The 22,103-nt window shown below is 39.9% G+C and overlaps 1 protein-coding gene across 3 annotated transcripts in view; it reads right to left on the reverse strand.

Moving 5' to 3' along the window:
- Positions 1–259: 259 nt before the first annotated feature.
- TXNRD3 (thioredoxin reductase 3) overlaps positions 260–22,103 on the reverse strand; it is a 48,795-nt gene continuing 26,951 nt past the window's right edge. For all 3 annotated transcript variants that reach the window (XM_070420739.1, XM_070420738.1, XM_070420737.1), the window contains 9 exons: positions 21,411–21,526; positions 20,178–20,403; positions 19,644–19,736; positions 15,244–15,320; positions 14,509–14,665; positions 7,928–8,035; positions 5,342–5,437; positions 2,987–3,121; positions 260–2,784 (listed from right to left, as the gene is read on the reverse strand). In XM_070420739.1, coding sequence (XP_070276840.1) covers positions 2,722–2,784; positions 2,987–3,121; positions 5,342–5,437; positions 7,928–8,035; positions 14,509–14,665; positions 15,244–15,320; positions 19,644–19,736; positions 20,178–20,403; positions 21,411–21,526 — 1,071 coding nt within the window. In that variant the 3' untranslated portion in view covers positions 260–2,721. The remainder of the gene's footprint in view (positions 2,785–2,986; positions 3,122–5,341; positions 5,438–7,927; positions 8,036–14,508; positions 14,666–15,243; positions 15,321–19,643; positions 19,737–20,177; positions 20,404–21,410; positions 21,527–22,103) is intronic.

Raw genomic sequence — 22,103 nt, forward strand, 5'->3', positions numbered from 1 at the left:
GCAAATACAAATATTGTATTTGTTCCCGTTTTGTTTTTTTACTTCAAAATAAGATATGTGCAGTGTGCATAGGAATTTGTTCATAGTTTTTTTTAAAACTATAGTCTGGCCCTCCAACGGCCTGAGGGACAGTGAACTGGCCCCCTGTTTAAAAAGTTTGAGGACCCCTGCTCTACACCAATATGCTATATATTGAAAACTTTATAAATGTACTCAATTGTTATAACTCTGTGAAACATCCAATACAGTCAACACTTAATAAATCAAGAATAGGAAAAGTTAATTTATTTTTTCACGCATCTAGTAAGTAGTGGGGTTAGGCATTCGCAAGTCTACTATTCTTCAAAGTTTAGGATCTTCCCATAATTCCCTGCTTCTTGTGACTGGTTCCTGGCTCTACCCTGGCTCTTTCTAGCTTGATCTCCCATTAACCTCTCACTCACCTCACAATACCTCCATACTCCACTTCCCATAATACTGTATGGATGTTAAGGTCTCTGGGTTCTCAGTGTTAGTCTCATGGCTAAAATCTCTATATGATACCAGTCTTTTTGAAATTTTTTGAGCTACTAGTACATGGCAAATTTCATAAATATTCCATGTGCACTTGAAATGAATAAGTATTCATGTTAGACAGTCTTCTTCATAAGTTCATTAAACGGAGTTTGTAAATTGTGCTATTCAAAATTATCTTTGCTGGTATTTTTTGTTTGATCTAATAAATTAGTGAGGTATGTTAAAATCTCTACTATAATGGAGGATGTTCATTTCCTTGTAGATAGATTTGTAAGCATCTGTTATGTTATTAGGTGCATACAAGGTGTATCTTCCAGGAAAAACGGATCTCTCTCCATTATATAGAGCCCACCTTTACTCCAGGAGAGGAGGAAAGATAAAGGATGAGAAGAGATAAAGTAAGGGGGGGGGGGGGGGGGCAGGTAGCATGGAAGAAGGGAATGGGAGCCAGTTACAGAGGTTTATATCCAAGCCTTCTCTCCTCCTTACTAGGGAAGATAACTAGCCTTTCCAATGGTCTGTAACCTGCACAGTGGTTAGAGACTCTTGGGGTGGAATATTTTCTCCCACCCATGCCAGTGAGAAGACAGGCACATTTCTTTGCTGCTTCCTTCTGTGAGGAAAAGTGCATTTCAATCACCCTCCCACTGGGGTTATAGCCCATTGGGAGCCCAGCTTTACACAGAGGTCTTATTAGAAAGTCCACCTGGGGCAAGCCTGGGCTTTAAGTTTACTATCCTACGCCCAATGCAAAGCAGAACTCAAGACTTCTATGCTTCCTGGTTTCATTTCAGTTGGGGTTCTGGAAACCCGTGGCTGTCTATGTGCATGTGGCTCTAAAATACATGAACAACATTTAAAAAATGATTTTATCTAGTATTTTAGTTGAATTTATTGAAAGTGTCATTCAGAGCCTTCTCCATGTATTTGAAATCCTATTCGTCCCTCAGGATTCAGTTCTAATATTGCTACTTCCAGTAAACTCTTCAGTGATCCCACCTCTGCCTCACATCCAGTGAAAATTCATAACATCTTCCTGTTTCCCACTACGCTGTTTCTACCTCAGTTCTGGCAATTACTACACCCTGCCTCACTTTTTTGACAGTTACATTCTACTCTACCCAGTGAAAAAGCAACTCAGTCATGGGATCTATGTCAGTTATCTTGGGTCCTTATTCCCACTCCACTCTCTGCCTCTGGGGAGGGTAGCAAAATGTCCTGTCTACAGAATGAGTTCCCTAATTGTTTATTGGCTTCAATTTTTTCTCTTAAAACATGTTCTTAGAAATTCCGGCCATAGAATTATCCAATCTTAAGGCAAGTGTTACCTAAAAGAGCCTTGAGTTGGGCTGCTGTGTGCTATGTTCCTCAAGAAAACAAGATTTTTCAAGGACCTTGGATAGGCCTTTCCACTGCAAGGGCCTTCCAGATGCTGACAGATCTATACATTCAAATGGAATCGTCTCATATCACCTGGCCATTTACTGAACTTGACTATAATTAAACAGATTGTAGATGGAATCATTTTAAAGCTTTAAATAAAGTTCAAATAATACAGTGAAACTTTTTAATATTTCTCTTAAGATCAACATGAAAAAGAATCACAAGCCTCTCTCTCTGTCATGAGATACTCTGCTCGGTCTAGAGACACTAAGGGAAGAATGGCTCCCAGGTGGTTACCATCAGGGAACCAGGGGGGGGGAAGCAGCCAGCTACCTGAGGGCACTTCCGCAGACACCACTCACCAGTGACCCCGTGAGAATTCCACGCCCACACGATGGAAGATCACCATTTTATAGTTTCATAACTGAAAAAATATTTTCTTAGAAACAACAAAGTAAAAAGATAAAAACTTTCAACCAGAAAGGTTGACTTAGATTAGTTATGTCATTAAAAGGTCTTTGAGAAGAAAGCTCAGTTCTGACTTGGAAGAGTATTGGTCTTAGCTCACTTCACATGAGTTCCGAGCTAAGACGTCATGGAAGCAGTGCAACTGCCTCTCCCGTCAGCTGAGACCACTGAGCAGATGCCTGCTGCTGCCTGTCTCCTTGTCTATATTCTCATCTATGTGCTGTGAAGAAAGCCCTGCACTGGGCCCTGTAACAGAGCAGGTGTCCCGGTCACAGATTCGCTGGGTCTGAGAGCATTCTTATCTTTGAAAGGAATGAGAATAGACGGGGAGACTAGATAGCAGCAGGCCTAGCCTCAGCACCCTTTCTGGGTGATGTCCAGTCCCGATGACTTTGTTATCTCCAGAGTGGTGAATACCTGTTTGAAAGGAAGAAAACAAATTTGTGTTTAGCCAACAACATTTCAGTACTGCTTTATGAAAACACATTCTGAATATATCTATTCTCCTTAAAATATGCAAAGTAGTTAGTAATACAAAAACTTTCTGACAATGTGCTTCATAATAGTTTTCAAACTGCAACAACTGAAGTCAACTTAAAAAAACCTCCCGTTTCTGTACCTCACCACATGTGGGGTGAATTCCAATAGTGCCATCAAGTAGCTGTTTCGTGAGCCCACATTTCATTGCAGCTGCAAATCCTTGGGTAACCTCACCGGCATTTGGTCCAAGAATATGAAATCCTATCACCCGATTCTTTAATAGAAAAACAAAACAAAGGGAAGCCCAGTAGGTTAATGATCTGAATAGGAACCTAATCCCTGCAAGGTCATAGTTCAAACTAACAGCATCTATACAGAAAAAGAACCAATGTTGAACTCAGCATAGAACATTGCCATGAAACTGAGCCACTGTAACAATCTGTTAAATGAGCCAGTAAATGCACATCCAGAGTAATCTCCACTCAATTTACTAGAAACGAGCAATTTACCCTCTGCATGAAAGAGCTCATTAATATGTATGGTAGAAATTTCTGAATTATGCTGAGATAGTGCTAAATAACAACATACAAATCTGAATTAAAGTCCAACACTGGAATCATTCTAAGGCAGTAGGTTTCACTGGCATTGCAGAGATTCCCGGTCCAGGAAGCAAGTAGCCTGGCTCCTTAAATAACTAAGGGAAGATCAAGGAGCAGTGGGGATGGGGGCTTTTCCCCAAGACTGCATGTTATAAGTTGCAAGGCACGCGTGATGAGACCACTGAGACAGAAAGCAGATTCAGTGTAGCCCTGGCAAGCGTGGCTCCGTTGTTTGGGCATCATTCCAGTTCGATGCCCAGTCAGGGCACATGCCTGGGTTGCAGGCTTGATCCCTGGAAGGGGCTGTGCAGGAGGCAGCCAAAGGATATCTCTCTCTCTAAAAAAAAAAATTCATTAAAAAAATTTTTTTTAAAAAGATTCAGTGTATTTCCAAGGTACACTGCATTTAGGATGCCCTTTTGTCCATGTTTTTCATCAGACTCTAGTCTTTGTTTCGATCTTCAATAGTAAAAGTGTACAAGAGAAAGAAAGAGCTTCAGAGGTCTTCAGGCTGGCACAAAGTCTTGCCTCCTCATATTCTTCTAGAGAAAGAACAATAGTTCAAAGCAGCCAACTCATACACATCTACTGGTGGTGCTGAAATGGAGAGCTCCAGGAGCAGTGTTTCTAGAAGGACAGTCACAGGCCACAGGGGATCTGGGTGAAAAGTGGAGTTCCCAGGGGCCTCACAGAAGACTGAATTGGAATCTCTGAGGTGGTGCATTGTACACACAGAAAACTGGGAAAAGACAGGCAGCCAGACAGAGTAAAAACATCTGATGACCCACCACCACCATTTAAAAATGAAAATGAAGGCAGATTCTGTGAGAGTGAAAACCTAATTCCCAATTTTTACCACATAGCTATAGTAAAATTCATAGTAGGATGGTCCTCTAGAAACAGAAATATGGACAGTAGTAAAAGAAATTAACATGCTCTCCTGACGACAGTGAGCACGTGTGTGGGAGGGGGGCAAACAGGGATCGTGGGCACAGCTGAAGGAGAGCAGAGGAGTGGCAAAGGACAGAGATGGGGGTCAAAAAGAGGGGTAAACAGACCTGGAAATTCTGCCTCAGGCCCGACAGCCACAGTCAAAAACTCTGTCAAGAGGTCAGAAATAATTGAACCCCATTCCTGCTCACCGTAGGGGGCCTCAGTGCATAGTCTCTGCCTGCTCCCTTTGGAAATGCACCCACAACTTCATGACAGCAACCTCAGATTACTCTGTAAACTTTATGTCAGCTATTGCTGTTCACATGCATCTAATTTTGTGTTTGATCTCTCCAGGTAAATTATAAATTCTTAAAAAGGGAGGAACCAAGTGCTAATGCTGCTTTCTACCCTCAGTGTTCTTTATACAACCAGTCCTAAATAAACTGTGCTTTAAACTCCGATAATCAGGCATCTGTTGTCAGTTTCACATTCACCTCAATAACAGGGAAGGCAGAGAAGGCTGCAACAACTGGCTCTCCACTCCACTGATTCTTCTTTAATGAACTGCTTCATTAGGAATTAATTAACTAGAGTTTTCACTTTGTGTAAGCATCTCCTTATAAAGGCTTTGTGACACACATTCACTTTACAAAATGCACACAAACATATACCTTACATTTTCTTAGCTGATGATCAAAATTTTCACAGATGATCTGGTTCTAAACTGCTCAGTTAGGTCAGAAAGAGCCAACTTTCAATGATTATTTTGAGAAGGTATTGGTAAGCCTCAATCACAATCTGTCACTTGTTCAACCAGTGCAAACACATTAACTGGGTAATAATTTGAAGGATTTATGCCTTTCCCTGAAAACTACCTTTAAAGAGATGGTAAAAACCCACATACTAGAATAAAAGCTACATTTTAAAATTACAGCATTTCAGCTTCCAATCACATTACGCACATTATCGACTTTATTGCAAATTATCTTTGCATAACAAGTATTGTTGTCTCTGCCAGCTACTGTCCATTCAAGGGGCCAGAACAAAGTATGATATACCTAGAAGACAAAAAAGAGAGAGAAAGAGGCTAAGATTAGCATATATAAAAATCACTCCTTGATATGCTCTTCAATTATATAAACACTAGAGGCCAGATGCACGAAATTCATGTAAGAGTAGGCCTTCCTTCCCCCGGCTGCAGGCACCAGCTTCCCTCTGGCACCTGGGACCCAGGCTTCCATCGGCCCCAGCTTCATCCCGAAGGACATCCAGTCTAATTAGCATATTACCCTTTTATTATTATAGATAATAATCTCTATAACAGCTTTCAAAAATTTAGAGTTCTATGATCCCAACTTTATATAGCTGATTGGAGTACCTAGGCCAGAGCTCCTAAAATGCCAGCTGCACAAGTGTGTTGATCTTTGTTTTGCTCTACTGTTAGTCCAAAAAATCTATTAACTAAATCAATTCTCAAACATTCATAGAGTACTGCCATCCAAGGCAATGCACTAGGCTGTGTGTGGACTGAAAAGATAAATAAAGACTTAGATCCTGTCTTTGACAAGTTTACAACCTTCTTACAAGGTTCATTGTCAAACCAAATGTAGGAAGAGCAGAAACAATTCAACCCCATTAAAAGATATTAAGAACATTACCTATGCTACTTGAAAGCCCTTACGCTAGCACCCCAAATACACTGCTCAGGCTTCTCAATCTGGCTCAATCATCTAAGACCCAGAGCAAAACACAATGTGACCTCCATCCTGCTTGGGGAAGCTATACATTTTCCCAGAATTGTTCCTCCTAATCTACCCATATAGAAAGCAATGGATTAATGTTTGGTACCAGGATTAAAAAAAAAAAAAAAAAAGGATTCTAAACTACAGATGGTCCCCGACTTACAATGGTTCAACTTACGATTTCCTGACTTTACAATGGTGTATAAGTAATATGCTTTCAGTAGAAACAGTACTTCAAAATTTGAATTTTGATCTTTCCCTGGGCTAGCAATAAGAGGTAAGATACTCTCTTGTGATGCTGGGAAACAGCAGCGAGATGATTTTGTCAACTGCACAGGCATACCTGGTGTTATTGTGCTTCCCTTCGTTGTGCTCGCGGATATTGCATGATTTTACTTGAAGGTTTGTGGCAACCCTGGGTAGTACAAGTCTATCAGTGCCATTTTTCCAATAGCATTTGCTTTTTGTCTCTATGTTACATTTTGGTATTTCTCGCAATATATCAAACTTTTTCATTATTATTATGTTTGTTAGGGTGATGTGTGTGTAAACAGTGATCTCTAAAGTTACTATTATAATTGTTTTGGAGCGCCATGAACCATACCCATGTAAGATGGCAAAGTTAACTGATAAATGTGTGTGTTCTTACTGCTCCACCAAACTGGTGTTCTCCCATCTCTCTCCCTTTCCTTGGGCCTCCCTATTCCCTAAGATACAACAATATAAAGTTTTAATCAGACATTTCCCAACACCAGAAGTGTAAGTAAGAGTTTCAGTAAGCCATTAGGCCATTTAACTAGGAAATATCAGTGCTATAGTTTAAGGAAATTCCCAGTAATAAATTAAAATGTCTTTAAGGGAGAGAACTGAAATTTCAACACTCTTTTGCTTAAAACCTCAAGTAGTAATAATCCTCCAACTCTTTTCTTTTTCCTCTCTATACTTCCTATGTTGGGAGAGTGTGCAGAAAAAAGATACTCAAGCCACCCACCAAAATGTAGAAAAATATTTATAAGGTTGTTGTGTGTAAATGAAGCAGTGGTGAAGGAGAGGTGGAAATAAATGTATGGAGGACATCTTTGTCAGAGTCTAAATGGCCCACAGCCCACGAAAACCTTGGGAACTGCCCATCTTTCCCACCTAGAGCCCACTGGTAGTGTAGGTTCCAAGAGCCATGTTTACACTCCATGAGTCTGGCTACCATCATACCAAATGGAAGTGGTTGGATGGCAGACCCGACTCGGACCAATTTTGAATTAAGACTGAGAAACAGTGAGTTGATCAGTTCCTCTTATGTCCAGAATTATCAGATAAACTTGGGAGCAAAAGAATGGCTATAGTTTGGCTGCTATGTGCATTCTAGGAGCAAATAAAGTCTATCTGCAGGAAGACAGGAATGAACTACATGCACACACACAAACATACACATAAACCCCAAGCAAGTAAAAGAAAGAGGTGAGACGGTCTTGCAATTCCTGGTTCTTAGCCCTTCCTAAGGCCTTGATACATTCCCCAAAAAATCTCATAATAACTTATGCTTCCTTGTGTAAGCTTACTCAAGTAGATATTTGTTACCTGTAATTCAAAAGTCCTAATGCGTACAGTATACATCTCTCTTTCCCCAACCGTATTATTAGTTTGCAAGAGAGATAGGGTTTAAATTATTTAATTTTTAATTTTTCTAAAATAGGCTGGTTTCCTATAGTATAGCCATTATAATCACTTGCAAAATGACAAAATAAAGTGACTGAGAAGACAGTTGATTAAAAGAGAGATTCTTAAAAAGTAAACAAAACATAATCTTACTTCTAGATTCTCTTTTTTATGTATTTCAATAGCTTTCTCTTCAGATAATCCACAGCAGCCGTATTCCAGAGGAGTAAACACCGTAGTTGGAACATTAATATAATTGCACTGAAAGATAAACAAATTACACGCTCTTATTTTGTGACACTTTTTTTAAATAACAAAAATCTCTATCACATACATTTATAAAAGGAAACTAAGTAAGTGCAGTTCAATGTCACTGGTTCTGACACATCACCATATCAGGAATTCTAAGTTACCCTAAAGGAGATGGGTGATCCCTGACTACAGGGCAGAGACCACAAGCTGGCCAGTGATCAATGAACAGGACTGGCTCTCCCAGGGCCCCAACCTCAGACTTCTGGTCTGAAAACCACAGTAGAGGAGAAGACAGTGCACTTTGTTGCCCCTCCAGACATTTTCTACAATGTTTTCATTCCATCCCCCACAATTCTGGAGCATCTCTACCAGGTGACAGAGAATGACACTCTTTGACCTGAAGCTCAGACCACCCTTGCCATTTCATTTAATGGCGTCACTGACATGATGTGCAAAAAAGCTGCTCAGTAGTGTGGGACCGAGTGAACACCCCGGACCACCAAGTGGAGATGGCACGTGTGTACTTAGGGGCCAGGGTTGCACGAGTCCCATGGTTACAATGGCGCCCCTCCCAGCCCTTCTCTGACCAAGACACAGCACAAGTGGACAGCACAAGAAGAGTGCAGGCCATGAACCCCACATACAGTCTTCCAGCAGCTTTAGGCATCTGTCCGTGGGAAAACGGACGCGAGTGTAAGTGGCATCCCTGCCTGGAGACGACAGTGTGTTTGTGACTATGTGGAGGAGATTTAGAACACATTGGCAGAAGCATCATTAAGACTGTGTGTGGCGAGAAAATAGTGTGCAAGAACAGAGAAAGGAAGGAGGGTATAACCAGGATGAACCTCTCTGCGCCTGCCCATCCATAGTCCTCAAGGGGTGACACTGCCCAGAGCACGACATGTCAACCAAACCCCAGCCAACAAGTTACAGTTTATTAGGTCGGGGTGAAATATAACTCCAAAGAAAGGTAATCCATAAGCTGGCCAGAAACCTATGCAAAAAAAAGGCGAACTGCATCAAATGGTTTATTTTGCAGGAAAATGACTAGGAGCAAAGAGAGTATCCTCCAGGTGGTAGTTTGACAGAAAAAAAAAAAAAGAGTTGTGGCCAAGTGAGACTACAGAAGGGCACCCTGTGAAGCGCCCCTTCATATTACTAGGGCCCCAGAGCAGCTGTGACACCCATACTCAGCCCTGCTCCAACTGCAGTGAGGCCCTGCACTAGCACAATCCTTGTTATAAGTCACTGTGCGATTTGACTTACTCATCATCAACTTATAAGAAACTCCCCCAATTTGCCTAGTTTGAGTGACTTCTATTTTACCCAAAAAGAAAAACACATCATAACACCACCAGGTACACTTGCTTCAATGAGGTGATTTGTGTACAATATACATCAGCCTAGAGTCTTTAGCTTAAAATATGTTCTCGTCCCATTTTATGTTTGCTAACCTGTGAAACATGAAGCATTTGTGTTCTTTTTTCCAACATGGCTAGAGAAAATCACATAACCATGTGGACTGCCTGGTTTTCTGACTTCTCTTAGGCCATCAAATGCTCATCAATCCATTTATTGACCAGCAGCTGATCCCACATCCCATGGCTTACAGTGGAAGTCTCATCCTCAACAGATGCCTCAGTCTCCTGTTTCATATCAATTGAGAAAAAGCAACAGGTAATTCCTCAACTTTCCTCCCTTTCATCTGAAACACTTTCTCCACATCTTATACTACCTCCTCCACTTGAGCTGGACTTCCTCTTACCCTATCTGTAGCCTTCCTTTTAGTCCTGTACCTTTAACTTCTCTCTCTTTACATACACACACACACACACACACACACACACACACACACACACCTGTCTTCTCATCTCTACCCCACAGGCACCATGATTAACTTCTGAAAGCAAAAGGCAATTACTCTGCTTCCATACATCTTGAAATGCAATAGCACTTCTTTGTACATTTAGCATTTCTGGCCCCACCCATTAGTGCCAGCAGTGCCATGTCCCCACATATGTATAAGGTCTTCCTTTACGACCTTACAAGGCACCTGAGGTGATAAAATAAGCAGCACACAGCATCCCTTAAGAAGAACAAACTTTCCAACTTAACCTAATCATGCAAAACCAATCAGAGAAATTCAGAATATGAGACATTCTACAAGAAAAATAGCCTGGATTCATCAAAAGTCAAAGTCATGAAAAGTAAAGCAAGCAAACAAAACAGGTAAATCAAGGCAGAGGGCTGGAGCAGATTAAAAGAGACTTAGGACTCAGAAGAGCCCTGTACTGTGTGAATCAAGACACATGCACACATACCAATGGACAACTGAGGAAAGGTGAATATTAGTGCATTGTTGAATTCTCAGCTACAGAAATGAAATTGTGGTTATGGAAGTGAATATTCTTGTTGTACATCCTGAAGTATTTAGAAGCAAAACATCACTGATATCTGCCACTTATTTCAAATAGCTCAGCAGAAAAAAAATGTACATGCATTGTGTGTGTACACACACACACACACACACACACACACACATCTTCAGAAAAGGAGAGAACAAAAATGGCAAAACATTAATAACTGGAAAATCTAAATGAAAGGGTAATATGGGTGACCGTTACTATTCTTTCTGTGGTTTGACATCTTACTAAGTGAAAAGTTGGGGATAAATAAAATTAAGATCTTCAACAGCTGCCACTGCCTACAGAAGGCCCTGATTCTTTTTTTTTTTTTTAATATATTTTTATTGATTTCAGAGAGGAAGGAAGAGGGAGAGAGAGATAGAAACATCCATGATGAGAGAGAATCATGGATCGGCTGCCTCCTGCAAGTTCCCCACTGGGGATCGAGCCCACAAGCTGAGCATGTGCCCTTGCCCGGAATCGAACCTGGGACCTTTCAGTTCGCAGGCCGACGCTCTATCCACTGAGCCAAACCAGCTAGGGCGGCTCTACTGATTCTTTACTGTGGCATCACAAAGTTCTGATGTTCTGGCACCAAATCAATTTTCCAGCCTCATTTCCAACTGTACTCCTCTATCACCAATCGCTCTGCCTACATGAGTGACAGAATGGTTAGCATTCCTAACGCCCAGTAATACCACTTCCCCATTCATTCTTCATCCACCAACAGCTCCGCACATCCACAGTGCTCCTGATGGAGCAGAGCATGACCCACCCCAGCTGGGAACTCCTGAGAAACTGCTCATAGTCCTAGAAAAAACCAAGCATTGCAGAGCTCTGGGCTTTTCTACTTACCACAAGAGCCCTTTGCTTCCTCAATTTTAAATTGCTCACACTAGCCCTAGCTGGCTTGGTTCAGTGGATAGAGCATCGGCCTGTGGCCTGAAGGGTTCCGGGTTCGATTCCCACATGCCGGGGTTGCGGGCTTGATCCCCAGTAGGGGGTGTGCAGGAGGCAGCCGATCAATGATTCTCTCATCATTGATGTGTCTATCTCTCTCTCCCTTCTCCATTCCTCTCTGAAATCAATAAAAATGTATTATAAATAAACAAACAAACAAACAAACAAACAAATAAATAAATAAATAAATAAATTGCTCATCCTTAAAGCCCATCCCAAATATTTGATCAAAGACTATGAAAGGGAAAATTTAAGTGAGGAGAGAAACTAAGATGGTGGCATAGGTAAACACCTGAAATTGCTGCCTCGCACAACCACTTCAAAAATACAACTAAAAGACAAAACGGACATCATCCAGAACCATAGGAAGGCTGGCTGAGTGGAAATTCTACAACTAGAAGGAAAGAGAAAAGCACACTAAGACTCAGAGGAGGTGCGGAAGTAAAGTGCAGAGGTATAGAGGCGCATGTGGAAAGGGCTGGCAACTGAGGACACGGTTGTCTTTTTCAATTGGGAGGGAGACACAAGCTCCTGACTGCTCTGAAATCCAGTTCCGGGAGAGTCTCTGGGGACCCAGACTCATACGGGGAGAAACTGGACTGTCTGGCATCGGGCAGAACTCGAGGGCGGCTTTCTCTCAGAGGTGCTTGCAGTGATTACCACGGGACACTGAGACCTGGGGCCTCTTAGGGCAGGACTGAGGATCAGCCATAGCCGTCTGCTCCGCCCTGTTGATTCCCTGAGACCCCGCCCCACCCAAGCTGTGGGCAGAGGCTTTTGCATATGAAAGGCCTGGCCCTTTGCAATCTGAAAATTACCTAACAAACTGCAGCTGGGTCAGAGAGACCCAGAACATCCAAAAGAAGGCCCAAGGCCACACAGCAGCGTGCATTGCTTCACAGCTGGGCCTCATCTGGGCACCTCCAAATCCCAAACAAAGAAGAGGAATCTGTAGATCTCTCCTTAGTTCCTGCTGGGTAGCCTCAGGCAGAGGCTAAATTAGCACCTCCTTAGAGATCCAAGTTCCAGTGTACCCAGTGGTCAGAGTGGGACCATCCACATTACAGCTCCTCAGATCCATAAGTGACACACTCAGGGGGCAGACTCAGTGAGCACCAAAGCCCCACTGAAGCAAGTCTTGCCCCATAAGGGTGTCTCCAGCACAGAAGTTCTCCCACCATAGACACAGCTGATTCTTACAGCCAAGTGGCCTGGAGGTCAATTCCTCCCAGTGATACCAACTACAATCAAGTCTTAACTACCACAAGACTGTGCACAGCCCACAAAGGGGTGCACGAAGAGTGTCCATCTCAGGTAATTGGGGAGGCTGAGCACTGGGCCCTATAGGACACCTAGCACAGAAAGCCACCCTATCAACACAGGGAAGCAGCCAAAATTCGGAGACAAAGATAAGGTGACAAATTACAGAAATGGAGGAAAGCAAACTACTGGATATAGAGTTCAAAACCTCCGTTATAAGGTTTTTCAAGAATTTTCTAGAAACCGCTGATAAATTTAGTGAGACCCTCAATAAATCTAGTGAGACCCTCGAGGATATGAAAAAGGACCAAATAGAAATTAAGCATACACTGACTGAAATAAAGAATATTATACAGACTCCCAACAGCAGACCAGAGGATTGCAAGAATCAAGTCAAAGATTTGAAATATGAAGAAGTGAAAAACACCCAACTGGAAAAGCAAAAAGAAAAAAGAATCCAAAAATATGAAGATAGTGTAAGGAGCCTCTGGGACAACTTCAAGTGAACCAACATCCAAATTATAGGGGTGCCAGAAGAAGAGAGAGAGCAAGATATTGAAAACCTAATTGAAGAAATGATGACAGAAAACTTCCCCTACCTGGTTCAAGAATTAGACTTACAAGTCCAGGAAGCGCAGAGAACCCCAAACAAAAGGAATCCAAATAGGACCACACCAAGACACATCATAATTAAAATGCCAAGAGCAAAAGACAAAGAGAGAATCTTAAAAGCAGCAAGAGAAAAACAGTTAGTTACCTACAAGGGAGTACCCATAAGATTGTCAGCTGATTTCTCAACAGAAACTATGCAGGCCAGAAGGGAGTGGCAAGAAATATTCAAAGTGATGAATAGCAAGAACCTACAAACAAGATTACTTTACCCAGCAAAGCTATCATTCAGAATTGAAGGTCAGATAAAGAGCTTCACAGATAAGAAAAAGCTAAAGGAATTCATCACCATCAAACCAGTATTACATGAAATGCTGAAAGGTATTCTTTAAGAAGAGGAAGAAGAAGAAAAAGGTAAAGATAAAAATTATGAACAATAAGTACATATCTATCAACAAGTGAATCTAAAAATCAAGTGAATAAAAAATCTGATGAACAGAATAAACTGGTGAATATAATAGAATCAGGGGCATAGAAAGGGAGTGGACTGACAATTCTCAGGGGGAAAGGGATGTGGGGGGTGCAGGAAGAGACTGGACAAAAATCGCACACCTATGGATGAGGACAGTGGGGGGGGGTGGGTAAGGGCAGAGGGTAGGGTGGGAACCGGGTGGAGGGGAGTTATGGGGGGAAAAAAAGAGCCACAACTGTAATCTGAACAATAAAGATTTAATTTAGAAAAAATAAGACTGTGAAAGGTGGAGGAAACTGTAGTAATCACCTAATTCAAACCATCAGCTTTGCAGATGGTGAAACTGAGGTGAAGAGAAGTGAAACGACTTGACCAGGTTCACACACTAAGCAGGCAATGAAGCCAGGGCCAGCATCCCAATCCACTCTGAGTGTCCCTCCTACTCTGTGACAGTGCAACCATCCACCTGGGAGGCCTCTTTAGATCTCTTCAGTCAGAATTAACTGCTCCTCTCTCTTCTTACTCAGGACCTCCACCTACCTATAAGCCCTTGGTACTGGAACCATACAATCCTTTGTATATCACCCAGCACAACATCTTGCACATACAGATATTTAAAAAATATTTTTGAAAACCATTAGTAAATAATAAGTCAACTGCAAATGATTTGTGAGGAACCCTTTACTTACAAAACAAGCACACAAGTTTTATTTGTACTGATTTTTTAAGTCAACATTTTTATTTAGATATTATCTCAAAAACAATAAGAAACGTACCTTTTCTGAATGACCCCCAAAAAGTCTTCGAGCCAACAGCTTGCCTGCCTGTATAGCGACGGGAGTGAGCTCAAGTTTACCTTCCAGGACATCTCCGACAGCATAAACATGGGGCACGTTGGTCTGTTCTATGTCGTTGACTAGGATTTTGCCACTCCTATTCGATTTCGAAAGTAAATATATATATGACTATCTCTATACTGCTGGATGACTAGCACTATTCCAAGAGAACTAAGTACATAAAGAAAAGACCTCTCTCTCTCTCTCAGAACTCATGCACCTCAGTCATCACCTGTCTGTAAGACCAACGACTTATAATAACAAAGGTATCAGTAGTTCCTAAAGAAAACACCTTGCTGATTGATGAAACTATGCTCATTTTTTGGATGTCGAGGATATTCCCAGATTTCCCCCAGAATTTCACGCAGAGCTTTGAAATTTTTCTCCTTGCCTGACCAAGGATATAAAATTTACTTTAATTCAGATAGTAGGTGAAAAAATAATTGTTTTAATTTTATTTTTTAAAATCATGCATGAACTCTTTAAGGCACACAATAAAGAGTTACTGATTAATGAAAAAAATTGATAATAGAGCTGGGACAGTATTTACTATAAAATAACATTAAACCATTTAAAAATGTTGCAACTTAGTAATTAAAAGAGAATTTTAAGAGGTGATCTGTAGAAACATTTTGCTTTATGCATCAATAGTGCAATGATCCCACAGGTACATACTTCTCACTGATTTTGACACCAATCTTCTCCAAGCCTATTTTCCTTGTAGAGGGCTCACGGCCAACTGCTAATAAAACCTATATTTAGAGAGAGATAAATTATCAATATCAGGAATGAAAGCAGGAACATCACTATAGATCAGCGGTTCTCAACCTGTGGGTCGCGACCCCTTTGGGGGTTGAACAATCCTTTCACAGGGGTCGCCTAAGACCATTGGAAAACACATATATAATTACATATTGTTTTTGTGATTAATCACTATACTTTAATTATGTTCCATTTGTAACAATGAAATTGGGGGTCACCACTACATGAGGAACTGTATTAAAGGGTCGCGGCATTAGGAAGATTGAGAACCACTGCTATAGATCCTTCAGACATTAAAATACTAATAACTATTATGAATGCTCTATGCCAATAAATTTGACAGATTAAGTAGATTCCTTTTTTTGAGGTCAAAATGTAGTTTTAATTGAGGTATAATTGATATATAACATATTAGCTTCAGGTATACAACATAATTTGCTGTTTGTATATATTGTGAAATGATCACCACAGTAAGTCTAGTTAACATCCATCACCACGCAGTTATACAAATTTTTTTCTTATGATGGGAACTTTTAAGATCTCTCTTAGCAACTTTCAAATATACGCTACAGTTTTATTAGCTACAGTCACCATGCTGTACATTACATCCCCCAAATAGACTCCTTGACACAATTTATCAAACTTACACACAAATCTGAATAAGGCTTTGTTACATGCTGAATTATGCCCCCACCCAAATTCATGTGTTGAAGACCTAACTCCCAATCCCTAATCCCTAACACCTAACACCTCAAAATGTGACTGATTAGAATGAGACAGGACCTTTAAAGAGGTAATTAAGATAAAATGAGGCCATTAGGGCAGGGCCTAATCCAACATGACTAGAGTCTTTATTAGAACACACACACACAGAGGCGGGAACAATCACATAAAGACAGAGAGAAGGCAACCAACCACCTGCTAGCCAAGGAGAGAGGCCTAGAAGAAACCAATTCTACTGACACCTTGGTCTCATGCTTCTGGCCTCCAGAACTGTGAGAAATTAAATTTCCTTTGCCTAAGCCACCCTATCTGTAGTATTTTGTTATGCTAGCCCTAGCTAATATACCCTATTTTCATTAAGGAAACTGAATGCACAATTTATAAACTTCCTATTAATTAACTCCAGACCCAAATGACTTCACTTGTAAAGTCGATTGAACACACAAGTAAACAATAACACTAGTGGTACACAAACTCTTCCAGAAAAAAGAGAAAGGAGTCTTCCCAACTCCTTTTTATGAAGCCAGAATAAACATCTGACACCAAAATCAAACAAGGATATTTAAATAAAATTATAAGCCAATATCTCCATGAACATAAGATATAAAATCGTTAACAAAATCTTAGCAAATCAAATATAACAATATTTTAAAAGGATAATTGATCATGACCAAGTGAGGTTTGTTCCAAAAATACAAATTTGATTTAACATGCAAAAATCAATGTAATTCATCATTTTAACAGAATAAAGGAGAAAACAAATTAATCATCCCAACAGATGTGGGAAAAGCATTTGACAGAACTTTACACCCCTGAGGATTCTAATTAAATCCTCAGCACACCAAGAATAAAAGAAAACTTCCCAAACTGATAAAAGGCATCTGTAAACAAAAGAACAGCTTTACATCCTAGCAATCGTAAAAGACCGAATGCTTAGGATCACCCCTAAGATTGGTGTCAGATGAGGATATGCACTCACAATGTCTACTCAGCACTATACTGGAGTTCTTAACCAGTGCAACAAAGCAAGAAAAAGAAACAAAAAGCATGTCGATTGGAAAGAAGAAACCAAACTGATTTTTATATAGAGACATAAAACCTAAGACTCTACACAAGGTCAATATACAGAAATCATTTGTATTTCTATATACTATCAACTAATACTAAAGTTAAAAAATTTATACCATTTACAATAGCTTAAAAAACATAAAATACTAAAGATAAATTTAGCAAAATATAAAAAAGACCTCTAGAGAAAAATGATGATATATCGCTCAGAGAAACTAAAAAATATGTAACTTTATACCCATATATTTGGTAACTTAGATGAAATGGACTAATTCTTAGAAAAATGTAATCAATCAAAAGTAGCTCAAGAAAAAAATAGCCTTAAGCAGCCTTTGATTGTTAAAAAAAATGAACCAGTGGTTATATATAGATATATTCACAGAAAATTCTAGATTCAGATGGTTGCATCAGTGAATTCTAGTAAACAAAGAATGTTCTAATATCACATAAATTCTTCCAGAGAACAGAAAAGAGGAAACATACTGCAAACTTCTTTCATGAGTTAGAATATCATGAGTTAGAAAATCTGAACATTTCAATATGTGTAAGGAAATTATAAGCCAATGATTCATGAATATAATGCAAAAATTCTAAATAAACAAATCAAACAACATATAAATAGCACCTTTATATCAGGAATAAAAGGTTGATTGAAGATTAGAAAATCAATATAATTCAACACATTAACAAATTAAAAAAAAACTTGATTATCAACAGCTACAAAAGGAACTATTACAACTGAACTCATACACTTATGATTTAGAAAAACAACAAAAATAACCAAAAACCCTTAGCATCAGGAAACAGAAAAGAATTTTTTAAAAAAATATTTTTATTTATTTCAGAGAGGAAGGGAGAGGGGGAGAGAGAGAAACATCAATGATAAGAGAGAATCACTGATCGCTGCCTCCTGCACGCCCCCTACTGGAGATTGAGCCTGCAACCTGGGCGGGCATGTGCCCTTCACCAGAATCAAACCAGGGACCCTTCAGTCCTCAGGCTGAGGCTCTATCCACTGAGCCAAACCGGCTAGGGCCAGAAAAGAATTTCTTTAACTTGATTAAGAATCTATAGCAAAACCCTACCAAAAACATTATTCTTAAATAAGGAAACACGGAATACATTCCTTCGATATTGAGAACAAGACAAGCATGGCCATTTCTGGTTAGCACTGTACTGGAGGTCCAAGCTAGTAGTGTACTCATACAAGATAAAGAAGTAATGAGGAAGACAGTGGAAAAGAGAAATAAAATGTGGTTATTCACAAATAACATGAATAGGTACAAAGAAAACTCAAAATAATCTAAGAATAAATGATCAAATAAGAGCTTTTATTTTCTAATATATTTTTTATTTTGTTGACTCTCTACAATTCCTTTTTTAACTAAAAAAAGTGTATGAGTATATAAAACATACATGTACAGTTTGTATTAAAACTATAAACTTTACAAAAGAAATGTTATCACCCAAACACCAGCAATTTAAATTAGAATTGTTGTCATCCAAAATAATCCATGGAATATTCACCTTTTTGGATATTTCATATTATTTGTTTTTTGAAAATACAGTGGGGCCTTGACTTACGAGTGTCCCAACTAACGAGTTTTTCGAGATACTAGCCGTCTCTTGGCTGATTTTTTGCTTTGAGTTGTGAGCTAAAATTCGGGTTACGAGCCAGCTTCAGATACCCCACCGCTAGTTGGCGCAGCAAACTTCACAGTGAACGCCACAACATCCACAACATCAGCCCAGCATCACGTGTCTCAAGCGTTCACAATTGATTTGACATACAAGTAATTTGAGTTACGAGCTCCATCACGGAACGAATTAAACTCGTAAGTCAAGGCCCCACTGTATATTTATTACTGTCTTTATTATAAAACTAGAGGCCCGGTGCATGATTTCATGCACTCAGGGTGGGGAAGCAAACCCTTAGCCTGGCCTGCACCCTCTTGCAATCTAGAACCCCTCGCTCCTTACCGCCTGCCTGAAGCAGAGGCAGGAGAGGCTCCTGCCACCACCGTTGCACTCGCCAGCCTTGAGCCTGGCTTCTGGCTGAGTGGCGCTCCCCCTGTGGGAGTGCACTGATCACCAGGGGGCAGCTCCTGCATTGAGTGTTTGCTCCCTGGTCGTAAGTGCATGTCATAGCGACTGGTCGTTCCCCCGTTTGGTCAATTTGCATATTAGGGTTTTATTATATAGGATAGATTCATTTTTTTTATTGCAAAAATATTCAAATGCAGAAATATGTAAGATATCTAATGCCCCTGAACAAAGTACTAATAACAGTCAGGTATATCTGCTTCCATATTTTGTTCTATGTATAGTTACACATACACATGTATTTTAGCATGGTATTCTTCATATACCATTATCAAATGTCAACAAACTACCTTCCATATTTATTATACTCTAACAAAGAATCCAAAAAATGTTAAGCTGTTATAATGTTCCCATAAGCTTCTTCTGTGCTAATTTATGAGTGTGTTCAACCACTTCCTGCTTATAAAATAAAAACTTACCGTGTTATATACCCCTTCAACAGTTTCTGGTCCTTCAGTGGATTTAGCCACTACTTTCAGCTTCCCAGGTGAACCTTTCTCCAACTGTTGAACCTAGTAAGGATAAACAATGTAATGATTCTATCTAAAGGAGACAAAAAAAATGGTCCTAGGGTATACAGGTGAGTGTGGGTATATAGGGACCCAGCCAGAAAGGCAGAGATGAGAAAAACTGCAGGGCAGCATGATAGAGGAAAAAAAGAAGACAATTAGCTGAAGAGGGGATGTCCCTGAAAAGGTGAGAGAAGGTGAGGGGAACAGTGAGAGAAGAGGAAATCCGAGCTGAGAGGAGGAAGGACACCACCATATCAGAGGAGGAGGGGACCGGGACCAAAGGGGGCCAGTTTTGTAGATCCAGGGTGGGAACATTGTCTGCAAGGTTTGCTATTGAGTACAGACCAATTTATTTAATAAAATGGAGGAGCAAAATAAAAAGCTAAAGAGAGAGAGAATAAAAAGAAAATAAAAGGAATTCCAAATGTCATTCAGACTCACCATCACAGGTATAAATTTTCTTAAGAACTTAACACCATGTTGCTCCATGTAGGAACCCACTTTCTCTGCCATTTCTTGATCAAAGCCACGAAGAAGGATTGAACGCACCATAACTGTGACATCTAAGCCAACACCAGCCAGAAATCCTGCACATTCCAGAGCCACATAAGATGCACCAACTACTAATGTTTTGCCAGGGCAATAAGGCAGAGAAAAAAGGTCATCACTGAAAAATAAAAATAAGAAAAAGAACACCTAGGCAATAAAAATGACATGAGTTACTTAGGTTTCAATGGTCTTTTGTTGGCTGAATTGCAATTTGGGGCTTGAATGAAGGAACACTAGAAGAATTTAGAGGTTTGTAATAGTTTCTCCTGTGGACGAGGAAGAACACCTCCATTTTTTCAAAATCAAATTAGTGGATCACAAGCAAAGTTTTTTAAAAAACAGAAGAGAAAATTTTAGACTACATTATATGTGATAAGAGGAAATACTATTTTGTTAGTTTTGGATATGTGTGTGTGTTCACCCGAGTACTAACAGCACAATAAAAAATGTATTTGTTGCCCTAACCGGTTTGGCTCAGTGGATAGAGCGTCAGCCTGCAGACTGAAGGGTCCCAGGCTCAATTCCGGTCAAGGGCATGTACCTTGGTTGCGGGCACATCCCCAGCAGGGGGTGTGCAGGAGACAGCTGATTGATGTTTCTCTCTCATTGATGTTTCTAACTCTCTATCCTTCTCTCTTCCTCTCTGTAAAAAATCAACAAAATATATATATATTTTTTAAATGTACTTCTTAATGTGCATCTGGTCAAAAAAGCTTTGAAAGTCATTGCACTACATTATACACTGTCGTCTGTAGAACTATCCAGGGGAGATTCCTATTAAACTGCAGTATTAGGAACAGCCACGATTCTCCTGATCAGCCAGTTCATTATTATATTAGACACTAAAACCTAAAGCTAATTGTATTCGTTGACCTCCAGGAAGTTTAGGGCAAATTCTCAGAGCAATTACCTAGAAACATATAGCATATTTTTGTAAGTAAATTCGATCTTATTATTTACCTAACCTTATTTTCTCTTTGCTCCATTATGTGAACTACATAGCTTTTTGCATTGTATATACGTACCTTTATTCATCAATTCAAATCTTTGTGAAATAAAACAGGGAATAAACTGGAAACTCATAAACATAATATAATTTAATTAAAATGGCCAATTTACTCTTACCTAGTAATACAGTATTCTTTATCTCCTTGGATTCCCAAATACCGTGGCCTTGCACCTGTTGCTATGACAAATTTTGCAGCAGTATTATAAGTCTCTTGTCCTTTTCTATTGGTTACCTTTAAAAAAGAAAAGTAAACTTCACTTCTCAACCAATACTACCAAGTACCAGACACCACGGACAAACTAGTTACCACCCTTGTGGAGCTTCCCATCAACAGGAACAGACATGCAAAAATAGCAATGCAGTATGATAAGCACCACCATAGAAAATAGAAGTCTTTACAAAACATTAACCAAAAGACCACAGTGGGAGTGGAGTAGGGGACTGGAAAGCTAGGCAAGAAAGGCTCCATAGTTAGTAACATTTTCAGTAGGGATGAGAAAAGTGAAAAGATTTTAGAGAAATTGACATCTAAAGAGAGAATAGTACATAAAAATGCACACAAGCCTGAAAGCAGCTGGCATATGGGGAACAGCAAGTTGCCGGAAGTGACAGGAGAGGAGAGTACAGTATGTGTTAGAGGTAAAGTCACACAGATGAACGCCAAATGTAAAGATGCTTCTATGCCATCCTACAAATCCAGGCTATGGAGTATCAACAAAGGTTGTTCATTGTTTTTTTATTTTCAATTATACAAGTAAATCATAAATATATTCACTTTTTTTTTTTCCAGAGAGGAAGGGAGAGGGAGA

The sequence above is a fragment of the Myotis yumanensis genome, unplaced genomic scaffold, assembly GCF_028538775.1.
Source record: "Myotis yumanensis isolate MYYU_CA2020_CCGP unplaced genomic scaffold, mMyoYum1.0.hap1 SCAF_7, whole genome shotgun sequence".
Classification (NCBI taxonomy): Eukaryota; Metazoa; Chordata; class Mammalia; order Chiroptera; family Vespertilionidae; genus Myotis; species Myotis yumanensis.